The following is a 15,865-nucleotide window of genomic DNA, read 5'->3' as shown; positions in this document are numbered from 1 at the left end:
CAACAATGTTGAAGCACAGTGGCTAGGAAAAACTCCCTAAGAGGAGCCAAAATTTAGGAAGAAACCTAGAGAGGAACCAGACTCGGAGGGGTGACCAGTCCTCTTCTGGCAGTGCCGGGTGAGATATTAAGAGTCAAATTGGAATAATTAATACATTTATCTGGGCTAAATCCAGAGTCTATTTAAAATTAGGGGGGGGGGGGGGGGGGGGGGGGGGGGGTGGGTTATCAGCCTGGCAGCTGGAATAGTCAGGTATCGTCTTGATCTGCAACACTTTGGACTGTGGCAACAATGAGTCTTTAGAGCCTGGTACTTGGGGTGTTGGCCATGTCCTCCTAAGTTTGTGCGGAGCAGGAGACAAGATATTTTGAGAGTGCATTCCTTATATTTACAATGTTTTACATCTATATATACTATAAACTAATATAAATTCATAAATCATCCAATGTAAGTAGGTGTAAGGACATGTATTTACCAAGAACTTTGCTAAATGCCAATCCTAACATATCATCATAAACAGCTTCTAATGATTCATCTTGTTCTTATGTCTTCATGGTGCATCCATCATTGATTAAATATGTGTTGCTATTAAATCACACACACGTTGCTCACACCTCTACGTTCCCTATTCTGTAACTACAGCTCAGGTCAATACATTTGTAACAGCCAAAATGTATTCATCAGCATTATTGATTTACAACACCTGTCGCTTTCGCAGCGCCAGTGAATATCAATAGCTAGCACCCGCTGACTTTAAAATAATGCAAATCATCTCTGATGTTGGCCGGTTGGTGTTCCTAGCTGCTGTGATCAAGCAGCAGATGTCTCCAGACTCAAGATTTCCCATCTCTGTGTTGTGGTTATATATATATATATATATATGTATATGCATGTATAGGTTTGTATACGCAAAACAGTTGACCCTTTCCTTTCTGTTTGTTTCACAGCCAAAGCAGCAAAGTATGGCCCACTTCAGGGCTTCCTTGGAGGAGCAGGAGGCTATAGGCCTGGTATGGTCTTTTTTTTATCCCACTCCACTCATGACTTTTGGCCACTAGACAACCATCAAGTGCTGTATGTCGATATATTATATGAATGAAGAGCCACTACAAATGTTTGAATTCACTCTGTTGTCCCTATATATTCTCTCTGAACAGGAGGAGTGGCCAGTGGATGCCAAGGCAAATACTGTGGAAGGCGAAAGTAACAAATGTTGCTTAGTTGAACCTCAATAAACAATGGTGCTACTGCATGATCTAGAATGTAAATTTTATATTCAAATATTCCCTGTTGCATTGTGTAAAGATATGTTGTACCTTATTTGACTCAAGATATTTTTGATACAAACCCACCGACCAAGACATTTTGCACACATTTGATTGTGACTTCATGTTTTTGATTGTGCCTCTATCATTATGGTCATGATTCCCATCCTCTTTTATTGTCATGCCTACAATAGATGCTCCCCTTTTAGTAGTTAAGTGTCTGGGTGTGTGCGCGTGTATCCGTGAATGCTTGTTTGAGTGAATGAGTGTTTGCGTGAACGAAGGCCAGTGTGTCTGTGTGTCTCTCTGTGAGTGTGTGGGAGCTTGTACATGTAGCAATAGATGTGATTGTGAAATATTCTCCAACTATTACAATTAAGCAGGTAGTTAGCCTCTTTGAATGCAGAGAGGTGAGCCATGTTAAAATAAAAGCATCAGTAAGGTAACTGTAGTGCATCTCTCCGTATTGTCAATAGCTTACTATCCTGTCTGTGTGTACCAAAGTTCGAGGCCTTCACACACACTGACACAGAACGGAGGGTTGAGCTCCAAGGGGTGTGGTTGGTAAAGAGCTGACTAACTTTGGCCATCATCCATGTTCAGAATCACCTCTCATGGCTTTCTATCATCTCTGCTGCTTTCTATAACCCTGGATGGAATAGCAATGACATTGTGTGTGTGTGTGTGTGTGTGTGTGTGTGTGTGTGTGTGAGAATGGGTGTGTGTCTGTCTGTGTGTGTGTGAGAGAGAATGTGTGTGTGTGTGTGTGTCTGTCTGTGTGTGAGTGAGTGAGAGTGTGTGTGTATGTGTGTGTGTGTGTGTGAGAGAATGGGTGTGTGTGTGCGTGTGTGTGTCTGTCTGTGTGTGAGTGAGAATGTGTGTGTGTGTGTATATATACACAGATTTCACAGCCCATCTGCCATCAGTAACTTTGCCAATATTTGAGTGCCATGGATGTGGTTTAAGTATCCCCAGTCTTCTTACCTTGATTACTGCCCAACTTGTGAAGTATGAAGAGCAGTTGTTGCTCTGAATGTGGTAAAGCTAATGACAATCAATCAAACGGTGTTCAGAATATATTTAGGTGTTATCTGAAGTGATATTCATACATATTGTAGGTTTGTACCCAAGAGCTTTTAAATGCAGTGGGTTTTTTGAAAATTTCTAAGCTTTTAGATTGTAGCAAAGCAGTTTTCACAGAGATGTTGAAAGTGAAATCCTTCCAATTGGAAAATACTGCTTTGGTATGTATGTACCATTAAATTGTGTTATTAGGTATGTATCATTTTCTGAAGTCCTGTGCCTCAAATATTAATGCATATCTTTAGTCATTCTAGTTCCACTGCAGTAATAGTTTCATTTATGCAAAGTGTCTCTCATTATTCAAATGTTTTTGCTCGTGAAAGTAAGCTATCACCAGATACAAACTAGAATAAGAGTCTTAATGTTTGTTTTTATTTCATGCTTTGCATAATGCATTTAATCACTGTTGAAAGTTGTTATACTGTATAAGTATGGTCCTTTTATGTAAGTGTCTTTGTGTCATACAGCCCCTAGTGAATGATGAGAGTGAGCTCCCGTTTCTCTCTTTACTTGACTTTATGCTACTGTTATGTTGAATAAGACTCTAAGACATTACTGATTGATTCACTACAAAGCTGACCCACGATTTTTCTGTATAGATTGCGAGTACATAACAATCACCCCCTCAGTTGTACTCGGTGGTGTTTCTGAACTGCGTGTAACGGTGCCTCTGGCCCGCTGCCCGTTTCTTCTGTGCGATAGGATGGTATAATGTAAAGGGAAAAAGGAGGAATTATGGGGTTTTGCACTTTTTATTTCCATGACGCACATGTGACTTGTCCCCGGTAATTCCGGCATTTTATTTGCTTCTGAAAAAAATAAAATTGTTTTCATGAAAACACATACTGTGCCCAGGTCTGCGTTTTTCCTTATGCGCCGATACAAAATAATCAATACCTAAAATATAATTCAGGAGCTTTCAAGTTACCGAAAAACAAAGCTTTTGAATAGGCTAGTCTTTCAATGCAACTATTCTGACACAGCTCTTCTAAAGGGTGCATTGCGCATCTCGGGTTCTCCGCTGAAGTCCTCTCTAGCTGGAGCTGCTTGTGATGCTGCGCAGACAAAATTGAATTTACTTTCCAGGGACTGATGTTGGTTGGCCAACCATTAACTTCCTCTCTCCCCCAGCCTGACTGGTTCATTTGGCCCAGCCTCTCCTCTTGGTCTAAAATCGCTGCACATCTTCCGAAGCGGTATCAAGCTGTTAGAGGAGTTAGAGCAGGTTGCGCATAAAAAACACAACAAACGGGGCTGTGGTCGGTGGGAGAACGGTTATCAGTTCACCAGAGACAGGCTCTCATTGAGCTCCGAGTCGGAGAGTGAATGAGGTTGATGCTTCTCTGTTGCACCTGGAAGGACGAACGTATGGGAGAGGAGGAAGGTGAGTTCAAGTTTTCGATACGCAATTTTCAGTAGAATTATGTCTAGAAGCATGTGTCAGGGCGGCGGGAGATGTTATTAGGGAGTGCAGTGCATCCTACAGCGCTTGATGAATGAGAAATTCAAAACAGAGATAATGGTACGGTACAGCCTACTTTTTCAAATGTTTTTTTTGGCCGAGTGTGCTTTATCACAATTAGGCTAAATTAGAAATTTAGAAATGTCCCTTTTGTCCTTAAAGGCTGCATAAATAGGCTAACCCAAGAAGATATTCGTAATGTTTTCTTTCCGACTGGCCCTAAACCGCTTCAAAATGATAACACTGAATGGTGTTTAGAAATGTAATAATTAGATTTGTCTGGATAAGTTCAATGTCATTAAATCAACATTGCGTAGATTTTTTATTTTTTTTTTGCTTTAAGTGGGACGTTATAAGCGATAATCTGACCAGCAACACAACTTTATAACTGCCAAAATGTGTTGTTCGTTACGCGTTCCGTGCTTGTGCATTAATAAATATTCAGTTTGGCAATACAAATGATTGTCTGTCCGGCGCTTCTCAGCAAAGGCTTCACACACAATGCCACTGTTATTCCATCCCAGTCCATATTATAGAAATAGGCCACTCAAACAATAAGTAGAATAAAATAATAGCGATTGTTTTAATTAAGCTCTGTAACTTCCAGAGTTTTAAATTCCTCAGTGTCACCAATAAACTAACATGGTCCAGATACACAGTTTGAGCATGACCTCAGAAAGCATGACCTCCGCTCCTCTTTCCAATTAGGAGACCCTGAGATTCTCAAAAGGTTCTATATATGCATCACTGGCTGGTGTGGGAGCATCACCCTCGATTGCAAGAGGGATGGTTCATCACATGGTTCATCACCTGGCCGAGCTCCATGTCATCCAAGACCTTTACACCAAGTGGTTTCAGAGTAAGGCCCTAGAAATAGCCAAACTCTATTCTCTACGCTACTGCTTGCGAGACGTTATCCCTGCCTGAAATCTGAGCCAACAGGACCTTAAGACTGATGAACAAGACTGACACACTTTTACTAGATGGCCATCCACTTTTGTCACCCTTTTTCGCACAACATCTTTAATATTGACTAAATGCACACAGACTTTGCCTGTACACACGCATAAATACTTACACCTCAACACTCATGCACACTCTATTCTGCATTTTTGGAAATGGGTCCGTAAGTGTTTGACTGTTAGTTTACACCCGTTGATAACAGGCATGTGACAAAACAGATGGAAATGCATTGATATACAGCCAGGCATACTATGCTTTAATGGAAATACAACATGCATAATGTTTATAACGTGTTTATAGTTTACACCAAAATGTCCCCCAAAACAACAAAAAAAATCGGCACAATCAATCGTATTAAAGATGCGTTACAGGATTTTTGGCCACTGGTTGTACAAGAAACAATGGCGAGCCCAAACATGTCCCTGAAAAATGTCTCCAATATTTGCCTCATGTTATCAAACTTGGAATTTGCTTTCAAACTTGTAATTTCATGGCTAACTGATAGATGATACAGATTCTACTTATAAATTATGCACTTATAAAATACATATTACACATACAGCCCAGCTGGGAGGTTTAAACAATAGTTGATTATTCTCAAGAGTCCCATACTGCCTGTTTAATGTCAGTATGTAAAAATAACACTATAACACACACACACGCACACACACCTTTATAACAAAAATCTGGATATACTACATGAGTTTAAAGGGAAAAAGGAGGAATACATTTTATTTATAGTCCAGCAGGAAAATGTCCATGCAGACTCGTTATCAGACATTTAAAATGTATAACCTACTGTAACTGGTGACAGAAGAACTAAAAAGACATAGCAAGAGGCATTTCAGACCTTATCCATGGCAAAAAAAAAATCAAAACTCATCAAAGCTAAAATTAGCAACTAACGGCCATTGGTAGAGAACATGCTAGCTAAGCAACTAAACTAATAGAAACATTCTACTCCCTGTCATGTTCATAGACATCTGACTGTTGTAGTTTTACTATGTTTTACCTGTACAATTGTTAGATAACACCTATTAACTCATTCTTCAGCAGTTTTCAATATTTAGTTAGGATTGTAAAACTTTTGTAAATTACGAAATTGTATAAAATAGAATTTGCCAGAACAATTATAGGATATACGGTTTCATGGAGGCTTCCTTAACTCACTACATCTATGGATATTACACTGCCTTCAGTAGTGAGGGATGAAGAAAGATGTTATATATTGTGGTGGATATCTAGAGATTACTTAAAATTTTTGTGAGGATGTAAGAACCCAGCTGGCAATGAAAACATCCCTCCAAATTTGATAGCACACATTGCAGAGTGTTGAAATTGCATTCTTTCTAATTTGCGGTTATGGACTTGCCTCATCACAGTAACTCCCAAGCAGGTTCAGGAGAGTTGAAGATTAAGATTAAGACTTGTTTACTTTGATGTACATTTTGCCAAGCCATTCTACTTTTTTTCACACTGCTTGCTCAACCAGAATATATTTGCTGGTACATACACACTTGAAAGAGAGCACATTCTCTGTACAACAACCCCAATTGAGCGTGTATATAATCAACATGAATATTTTTTGTTGAGTATGCACAATTTGCGTGTCTATTTGGGTGAATGCAGAGCCACTGTAGGTGTTCAGGTGTTTAGCAGTCTGGTGACCTGCAGAAACTGTCTCTGAGCCTCCTAGTGTAAGACCTTATGGTCCCCATCTGACTGTTCATGGCAAATGAACAGCACGTAACTGCATGCCATGGCATTGTTTTAAAAATATATATTGGATGGATGACGAGCCCTGCGGTTGTTTTGAAGAGCAGTTCCCATACCAGGTTGTGATGCAGCCGGTCAATGGTCTTGATGATGCTGCAATAGTATTTGTGGAGGACCCAGGGTGGCATGCCATACTGCTCTAGTTTTAGGGACTAGAGTCGCTGTTTTTGCGCTATTAACAACACTGTTGGACAATATGAACTTGTTTTGACTTAAAACTGCTGACCCTCTACTACAGCCCCATTGGTGGGGATAGGGACTCCATTCTCTGCTTTCTTTCAAAATTACGACTTTCGTTATGTGGGAGAGAGAGGTTGTCCTGGCATCCTTCCTGTATGCTGCGCTCTTTGCTTTGGTTATCACGCCTAGAACCATGGGGTCATGGTGTCCTGCAGAGCTATGCAGTCACGAGTGAACAGGGAGTAAAGCGAAGGGCTGTGGGCACAGTCCTGGGGCTCTCCCGTGTTAAGTTCTGTCAGTAAGGATAAAGTGTTATTGCAAATCCTCACAAGTTCTTGTTATTTGTGAGGATTGTGAGGATTTGAAGTGTTATTTCAAATCCTCCCTACTTCAACTTCACCACTTCACAAGATCTGACGGTCAGAAAGTCTCCTATGCAGTTACACAAGGTGTCGTCCAGACCCACTGCTCTAGACGTGGTGATGAGGTCTGAGGGAACTAGTGAGTTGAATGTTGAACTGTAGTCAATGAGCAGCATATACGTTCTTCTCAAGGAGTGTTACCTTGGTTTTCATTGGCACTGGGATAATGGTGTTCTGCTACAACCAAGTGGGAACTTGAGACTGTGAAAAGGACAGGTTAAAGATGTCCATAAAGACATCTGGTTGACATAAAGGGGACAAAACTCCCCGTTATGTGGGTGGCTGTTGTGTTGGTTTCTACTTGTAGGCAGGGACAAGAAGCAGGAAGACATCATACCGATAGCCAAATGGGGAGCGAGGGATGGCTTTGTAATAAATACCACAACAATATACAAAAATAGAGACATTTAAAGGGCCACTGCATCATGCTCTCCCTAATAAGAGCCACCATCTTAAAGGAAGTTCGTCAGAGAACCTGCCACAAGACGTTTCTAGAGCACGATGAGGGAAGGCAGGCCTGTCCGACACCCTACACATCCACCCCGGGCATTACTGAGGTAGACCCCTTGGCCCGGGCAGGATGCCACAATGACACAGCTGTAATGCACAGCAGTGAATTAGGCCACTGCGCCACTCTGAAGTTTCTGTAAACTTGCCATTACTGTGTAAATAACTTTTAATTAATTTAAAATTCATATTGTCCTATAATAATTATGAAAAGGTAGCAGCTTTCAACAAGCTATCAACTAACCAAAACATTCTTTAGAAATTACATTTTTGTTGCCTGGATTGCTAAAGTGGAAATGTACAAAGTCGTATGATTTGGGAATGTTAAAATAGGAAAATGCTACTTGGAGGACAACTGATGTTGGATGAGATCATAATTTTTGCAAGAATTCTGCATCTATAAAATATTCTTAGGAATATTTCACCCAAATTAAAAAATGGTTCCTTTTAATTTGTTGCAAAAATCGAATCCAAGTCCTGGTACTGAATAATCAGAAAATATTAATTTACAGAAATATCTAGAATATCTTTTCACAACCGTGTCGAAGTTTAGCTTTTTTTTAAGCTTGCATGGTGTACAGTATTCAGTTCAGTCCGGAAATAATTGGACACTGACACAAGTTCTGTTATTTTGGCTGTTTACCAATATATATTCAAGTTACAGTTAAATAATGAATATGGGCTTAAAGTGCAGTCTTTTAGCTATAATTTGAGGGTATTCACATCCAAATTGGATTGCAGCTCTTTAATATCTAACTCTAACCTCTCTTTAAAAGGACCAAAATCTAATTGGACAATTCACTCAAAAGCTGTTTCGTGGACAGGTGTGTGCTATTCCTTTGTTATTACTTCTTCAATTAAGCAGGTAAAAGTTTTGGAGTTGATTGCAGGTGTTGCTATGAACCCACAACATTCGGTCAAAGTGAAACAGGCCATCCTTAGGCTGCAAAAATAAAATCCATCAGAGAGATAGCAGGAACAATAGGTGTGGCCAAATCAACAGTTTGGTGTATTCTGAGAAAAAAAAAGGACGCACTGGTGAGCTCTGCAACACAAAAAGGTCTGGATGTCCATAGAAGACATATTTTGTCTGCTCAGATTTAGCCAAATTCAGCGAAGTTGATTGGATGGCACTTCAATTTACGAATGGACAATGACCCAGAACATACTCTGAAAGCAACCCAGGAGTTTTTTAAGAATATTCTGCAATGGCCGACCCAATCGAGCATGCATTTCACTTGCAGAAGACAAACTTAAGGCAGAAAGACCCACGAACAAACAACAACTGAAGACAGCTGCAGTAAATGCCTGGCAAAGCATCACAATGGAGGAAACCCAGTGTTTGGTGATGTCCATGCGTTCCAGACTTCAAGCAGTCATTGCCTGCAAAGGATTCTCGGCAATGTATTAAAAATTAACCTTTTATTTATGATTGGGTTAATTTGACCAATTACATTTGAGCCCCTGAATAAAGGCTACTGTGTCTGAAAACTGTTGCAATTCCTAAACGTTTCATACTTTATTTCTGTTCAACCCCTTCGAATTAAAGCTGAAAGTCTGTACTTCAATTGCATCTCGGTTGTTTCATTTCAAATCCATTGTGGTGGCGTACAGAGCCACAATTATGAAAATTGTGTCAGAGTCCAAATATTTCCAGACCTAACTGTGTATCCCATCCTAGGATGTTTTGAAATAGACACCTTATTGTTCTGAATACTGTTTTTGCTTTTTCAGTGAAATGCCTTTGGTCAACTTTTGCAGTATGTCAGAGGCTGAGGCCTTACTGTAATGCTTACACAGTTACCCACAACAGCTGTGCTTTATCTTGGAAGAAGGCCAAGTAAGTGGCTGAATTAACAAGGATGCGGGCATCATCGTGTTTGTTCTCTTCTAACAGCACGCGTCTCCTATTTCTCCCCTCTTTGGGCCTTTTGTTCGCACAGACCCGTTCACATTCACAGACATCTAGAGCAGGCCGACACTCTGCTCTTCTCATGTTCATTTGCACAATGTCTCTCATTTGCAAATATTCTAACTCTGCAAAATGAACAGCCAGCAGCTAGATTGTATATTGTTTTGTATGACTTTATGCACTGGATTGCCCGTCTTTTCGATTTGTTTTGTCTGTCCAATGTCCAATCGTTAATATTATTAACTAACATAATTCTTAGATAGTTGTAGGCTCATATTGTCATCCTTCTGTTGTTTGGCATGAGTCTGTGGCTTCATGTTCATGCAATGGTGCATGATGTATTTCTTCTCACTGCTGTACTTCTCTATTCTCCGTTTGTGTCCATCCAGGACCGTTGCAGCTGTGTAAAGTACGAGCCGTTGTGTACGTCTCTAAACTGGTTCAACACCTGATCATCCCTCACACCCTCGGTTTTAAATCTTGGATCCAAGACAGCAGCTGGGGCAAGATGCTTATTTTTATAGTAGCCCACTGTACATAACCAGTGGGAACATTTTCTGACAGTGTAGTTTCCCAATTATAGGCTACAATAATTAACTCACTTTTGTTGCCAGCGGTTTAGACATTAATGGCTGTGTGTTGAGCTATTTTGAGGGGACTGCAAATGTACAGTTATACAAGCTGTGCACTCACTACTATACATTGTAGCAAAGTGTGATTTCTTCAGTGTTGTCACATGAAAAGATATACTCAAATATTTTTTTTAATGTGAGGGATGTACTCACTTTTATGAGATACTGTATATATTATAGGTCTATTTTTTAAGATAACTGATCATATCAAAAATGAATCTTATTTTAAATATCACACTAGTACCTTCGGGTATCAAACAAAAATACCCTATTGAAATATAAATAGACAAATAAAATGAACATTTTAAAAGTTTTAATACTTTGCTATAGTGTTACAAGTAGACCTAGCTACCCACTACCCACAATCCTTTCTGTTAGCATGTGCCTGTATTCTACAATGATTCTTTAGTTGTGGTTACTACATCACCACACTCCCTCTCCTGTTCTTGGTTCTCCTCATTCCTGTAAGTTACCTTTATTTTGCACATGTGCGTATTTAGCAAGCTCCATTGCAGCTTAAGCGACGAGCTAAGTAACACAAAGGAGTCTTAAAAATGTGTGCTGGGACAAGCATGCCCTGACCATGTGACGGGAGAGCTACTCGTAGCGGTATTGGAGCGGTACATGAGCGATTGAGCGAGAGCGTTCTGGCCCGCTCAAATAACGCTCCGTGCTCCAGTCAAATTGAGACCGCTCCGCACCTTGCTTCACTCCCATTCAGATCCGCTCACAAACTCTGCGTTTCATTTAACAGTTTGAGTGACATTTTGGCCTAGATGTTTTGAAAATGTTAGGTGCAGTTATGGTCTCATTGTGAATTATTAAATTTTTTTTACTATTGAGAATTGTTGACCCAGATGTCCCCTTTTATTTATCAAAATAATCCTATAAGCTGTGACAGAGAGAGATAGAGAACATCTGACTAATGCTGATGGGAAAATCGTAAGAATCCAAAGAATCGCAATAAATTTTGAACTGGCACGTAAATACCTTAATAATCTTGTACTGTCCTACAGCAATTCCCAGTTCTCCTGACTAGTGTTGCTGACTCTATGCGTCTGTTTGTCAGTGCAGTTTGGTAGACATTAATCTAGCTCTGTTAAAACACAACACCAGCCGTCATCAGGGAAAGCAGGCCTGTCAGAATGAGGCTCCAGTCAGGGAAAGGGCCATTACTGCAGTGTAGGCAATACCAATACTCCTGGGCTGAGGGCCTAATTGAACCACTGTAAGGTAAGGGAACCATTGCCAAGTAAATATATTTGACTGTGTCCTAAATGGCACCATATTCCCATTATAGTAGTGATGCACCGATCGATTGGCCACCAATCAGAATCTGACGATATTTGCTTACAATTGCTTATCGGCAATTGGCTGATCTCCTTTTCTAATGGCCGGGTAAGAGAAGGCATTTTTGACATTTATCACGTAAGCTTCTTCTTTAATCGAATTCTTAATTGCATACCACATCCAAACCTTGCCCATTTAAAATCATGGATTTAACATGTGAAAAAGTATTTTTAATAATTCTGCAAGGGGGGGGGGGGGGGTTGTGCTTTGCAGTTAATAAGGTCAGTTTGATGAAAGCTGCCTTCAGGTGTCTGACTGGTGCTGTGGTTTAAACCAAAGCGTTCCTTACCCCAGGACACTTCAACATCTGACTATACAAGGAAAAAAGAGAGGAACACGCTGTTCTGCATATATCATCAAATATTTATTGATGGGACAAAACACTCTAAGCTCCATTAGAACAGCCGTTCATTTTTATACATTTATCAGCACTTCATCCATGTTTCATTATTTCAACAAAGGCTTATCAGTTTCCAAGTTGGCTTGCATAGCATGAGCTGTTAACTGACTTGAGTCTAGCCACTGTCATTTTATGTTTACACAGCTGTATGGAGCCCCAGAAAATGGTGTCATGAATGTGTTAAAATGTGTCCTATCAAAACCACATGTTTTCTAACTTCAATCTCTCATGGGCAGAGACTCCATAATAGAGACTCTGCCAGGAAGAGCTGAGATAATGAGAAGGATAGTTCCTGTTCTCTTCTCTGATTATTCTCTGATGATTTGGTGAAGATGGTACTTACACTGGGGAGTTCACATCCTCCATAGTCGACCATACCGGACATACTGTATAACATAACACTACAGCCTCTTTTGACCACTGATCAGGGTACTCCCTCAATATACCAAACCACATCACGCCTAATTAATTAACTTTTCTCGTAGCCAGTTGGCAAACATGCTAAAACCTTTCTTTTGCTAATTAAAATGTTTCATCACAATTGCTGAACTGGCTTACGCAAAGGTATGGGACGGATCTTCTAAGATTGAAAATATATATAATTTATAGACTAACTTCCCTGTTAGTTTCTGAGCTCTGTTGGCATATTGAATGGTGTTTGGCTTTGGTTCTGAATTTCCTTTTTGTTGTGCTTAATACTGGGTATTTTAGTAACGTACTGTACATCTATGAGCATAGATGGTCAATCAGGAAGTACACCAAATAATGTGATATTTTGTTTTGAATTTAAGAGATTATGCACATTTAAACTAATTACATATTATACGTCCAACCCAAAATGGGACAAGAAACGGAGCCAGGCCATCCTAGTTCGGCTGGCCTGCAATTAGAAGGAATGAATGTTGTTCCCCTCGCTGGATTTGAACCAGGATCTCCTATGTGAAAGGATGTGCCTTTAACCACTACGCCACTAAGCTATATGTGTGCCAAGTGTTTTGCATTGTTAAACCAATTAGTCGAAACTCCACGGTTCTTGAAACTAGTTCCCTACATAGGTAACATCTAAACCAACAACAGCTATAACAGGGTTGATACACTACATTCAAGGCGTTAAATTAGAAAGAGATTACTGTAGGGACCGATTGGGACATACTACCTTGTCGTAAAATTGCGTCTCGACATTAGATTATTTTGTCATGCATTAACATCAAGGCAAGTTTGAATGTTTAGCGAGATACCATTGAGCATTGTGTTAAACTGACTAACGTTTCTTATTAAGTTTACCTCCACCACAAGTAGCATGTATGAACTGTAAGGCTTTTGCCACCGGCCATTTTAACTGCTTATTAGCCAGTAATAGTCTTACAAGGATCTACTAATTTACTACTTGGAATAATTGAGCAATTGCTAGCGAGATTGAAGATTAACTTTACACTGCCAAAGCTATTTCATTTAATGGCACAACGTTTGTTTGTCTTTCAATCATGAATTACATTGATACAATAACTATCAAATAACTATCAAACGCATCCTTTTTTACTGCGCAAAGGGGTTGTGATGTATATCACTTTGAAAATCCACCAGAAATAGTTGCAATATAACTGTAGACAGTTTTATTTTAGGCTTACTGTAACGTAGCTACTGAAGTTTGTAGCCAGCAAAGTGTTTGTCCATCCTATACAAATCCTAATGCATACTTTGTTCTGCCCAAGGTTAGGCAGCGGTCGCCCACATAGTAGTCCACGTCTCTAACCACTATGCTATTTAACGCAAGTCAGTCAGTCAGTCAATGTCAGTTCCATGTTAAGGAATGCTTTCTTAGAAATTTATGACAGCTGCTCTACGACTTGTGTTGTGTTATGTCCTACCACATCCCAGCTAAATGATTTGCAGAGGTTAAATTCATAATTACTGGCGTGTTCATTCTGTCTTGTGGAATGAGAACAAGGCACAAAAGATTTGATATCTCTTTTTTTTGTTTTTGTGAAGCAAATCGAACCTCACATTGACACAATGCTGATGGCAAGTTGACACTTGTATTATATCAGTGCCAAGTATATCTGTGCCAAAGTAATGCACTATATTCTATAGAAGTATTGGGCCAATTGAGATCGAATAAACAAGGTAAGGGCTGCCAAGAAATACGGCTAAATGGACTCAATGAACCCTTTAAGCCAGCAACCAACTAAGTACAGATGTCAAATGTAAAACGAGGATACTGATATATGATGATCCAAGCACTTTGCGGCTGCTTTCTGGCTCTACCAAGCTGTCCTTGTTTGTCTTTCTCTAGTACTCACTCTCACACTCTTTTGCTTGCTTGCATTCTCATCCTCTATCCCCCAGGTGAAACTGTTCATCACTCACTTATGAAGCAGAATTTTATATTGTGCTTCATCTTGTTCATCTAATACAAATTATGACACTATGTTTCTGTTTACGTACCCCATGCTAACCTTTCCCATTCAAATGCATTGTTATACATGAACAAAACAAATTGTCTTTTGATTCTGAAATTCTGAAAATCTGGGGATTTTGTGCCTTGAGATTAATAAGGTTAATTTGATGAAAACGTCCTTCAACTGGTCCTATGGCTCAATCCAAACATTCTCTACAACAGAAAACTTCAATATGTGACTATCCTTAGAGAAAGAATAGAGGCACACACTGTTCTGCATGTATCATCCAATATTTATTGATGGGACAAGTCTAAGCAGTCAATCCAAAATGCCTCAGTCTGTAACACTTTCTTCACAATATTTTTCCCTATGGAGGACAGATAAACTTTCTCTGTTGCCCAGAATTTGAAAGTGAAGGCTAAGCCATGGTTGGCGGTCATGTAGGAACATTTTACAAAAACACATTTACTTGAAAAACGTTTCAGTTTTGTAGAGAATGTAGCAGTAACATCTTTTATGTGACAATTTTTTCCAGAATCTCTGGTAAACATCTGGTCTGAATGAAGGTACAAGATGGCTGTCCAACTAATGAAACATTGTGTTAAACTTGGTTATTGAAGTACAGTTGATTTACACCTGATCTTAGAATTACATTATGGGTCGCTGGTATTTTTATTAGCCAGTTCAATTAAAATCTGTTTTGTAACAGGCATTTTTCCTTATGAGGGAGAGAAATCTCAAAATATAAGTTATGTAGAGGGTTTTGTAACAATAGAATATAGGCATATGAAAATATGGGTAAACCGTAATCTTACTTTATTATGATTGTCTGGCAGTGACATTCACAGATGAAGTTTAAACACTGTTAAACACCTAGTACTTATCAGGTATTTTACCGTATTTTCCATCAAAGACGATTACATATTCTGTCGCTTGCAGTCGTAAGTGCTCTGATAGCTATATCAATTTGTTCTTCCTGGATATCCCTGCCAAACCAAGCTTTAATGATATGCTCCCACTTTTGATACCAAAATGGGATAACAGTATTCTTGTTGTATTTTCCAGAAACCTACCAAATGTTTTTGTTATATTTTTGTTTGCCAGCTCACCTGACTTCAAAACAAAACGTGTTGATCTGTTGTGAACATATTTGACTGTACATTTGTCAGTAACCTTACTTAAAAGTGCAGGTGTGCAATGGAAGTTGGCCGATATGTTGTTTGGCATGAAGTAAATGAGCCATTCAAATCGTGAAACTGCTCCACGGGTTGCAATTTGAACTCTATACTAAGTGTGTGTGTGTGTTCTGTATTGCAGCTGGCGGAAGCTTGCCCTTGTGTGCGGGTTGCAGACAGCGGATCTATGATGAACAGTATCTCCAGGCCCTCAACACTGACTGGCACACCATCTGCTTCAGGTGAGCACTGCTCAGACAGCCCCCATTTACTCGTCAGCCGGTTTCCTCTCCTTTTAGTCTTCTAACAAAGAAATATTTCAATGCTACCTTTCTCATT

At 39.6% G+C, this 15,865-nt stretch overlaps 2 protein-coding genes across 10 annotated transcripts in view; both read left to right on the top strand.

The window, feature by feature from the left end:
* elna (elastin a) overlaps positions 1–2,011 on the top strand; it is an 81,471-nt gene extending 79,460 nt beyond the window's left edge. For all 9 annotated transcript variants that reach the window (XM_020050594.3, XM_020050592.3, XM_020050576.3 and 6 more), the window contains 2 exons: positions 948–1,010; positions 1,158–2,011. In XM_020050594.3, coding sequence (XP_019906153.3) covers positions 948–1,010; positions 1,158–1,207 — 113 coding nt within the window. In that variant the 3' untranslated portion in view covers positions 1,208–2,011. The remainder of the gene's footprint in view (positions 1–947; positions 1,011–1,157) is intronic.
* Positions 2,012–3,509: 1,498 nt separating this feature from the next.
* The window catches only part of limk1a (LIM domain kinase 1a), a 73,042-nt gene continuing 60,686 nt past the window's right edge, over positions 3,510–15,865 (top strand). Inside the window, exons 1-2 of the mRNA XM_010905391.3 lie at positions 3,510–3,732; positions 15,669–15,768. Coding sequence (XP_010903693.1) covers positions 3,675–3,732; positions 15,669–15,768 — 158 coding nt within the window. The 5' untranslated portion in view covers positions 3,510–3,674. The remainder of the gene's footprint in view (positions 3,733–15,668; positions 15,769–15,865) is intronic.

The sequence above is a fragment of the Esox lucius genome, chromosome 1, assembly GCF_011004845.1.
Source record: "Esox lucius isolate fEsoLuc1 chromosome 1, fEsoLuc1.pri, whole genome shotgun sequence".
In the NCBI taxonomy this organism is placed as follows: domain Eukaryota; kingdom Metazoa; phylum Chordata; class Actinopteri; order Esociformes; family Esocidae; genus Esox; species Esox lucius.
This window is presented reverse-complemented; position numbering and strand designations above follow the sequence as displayed.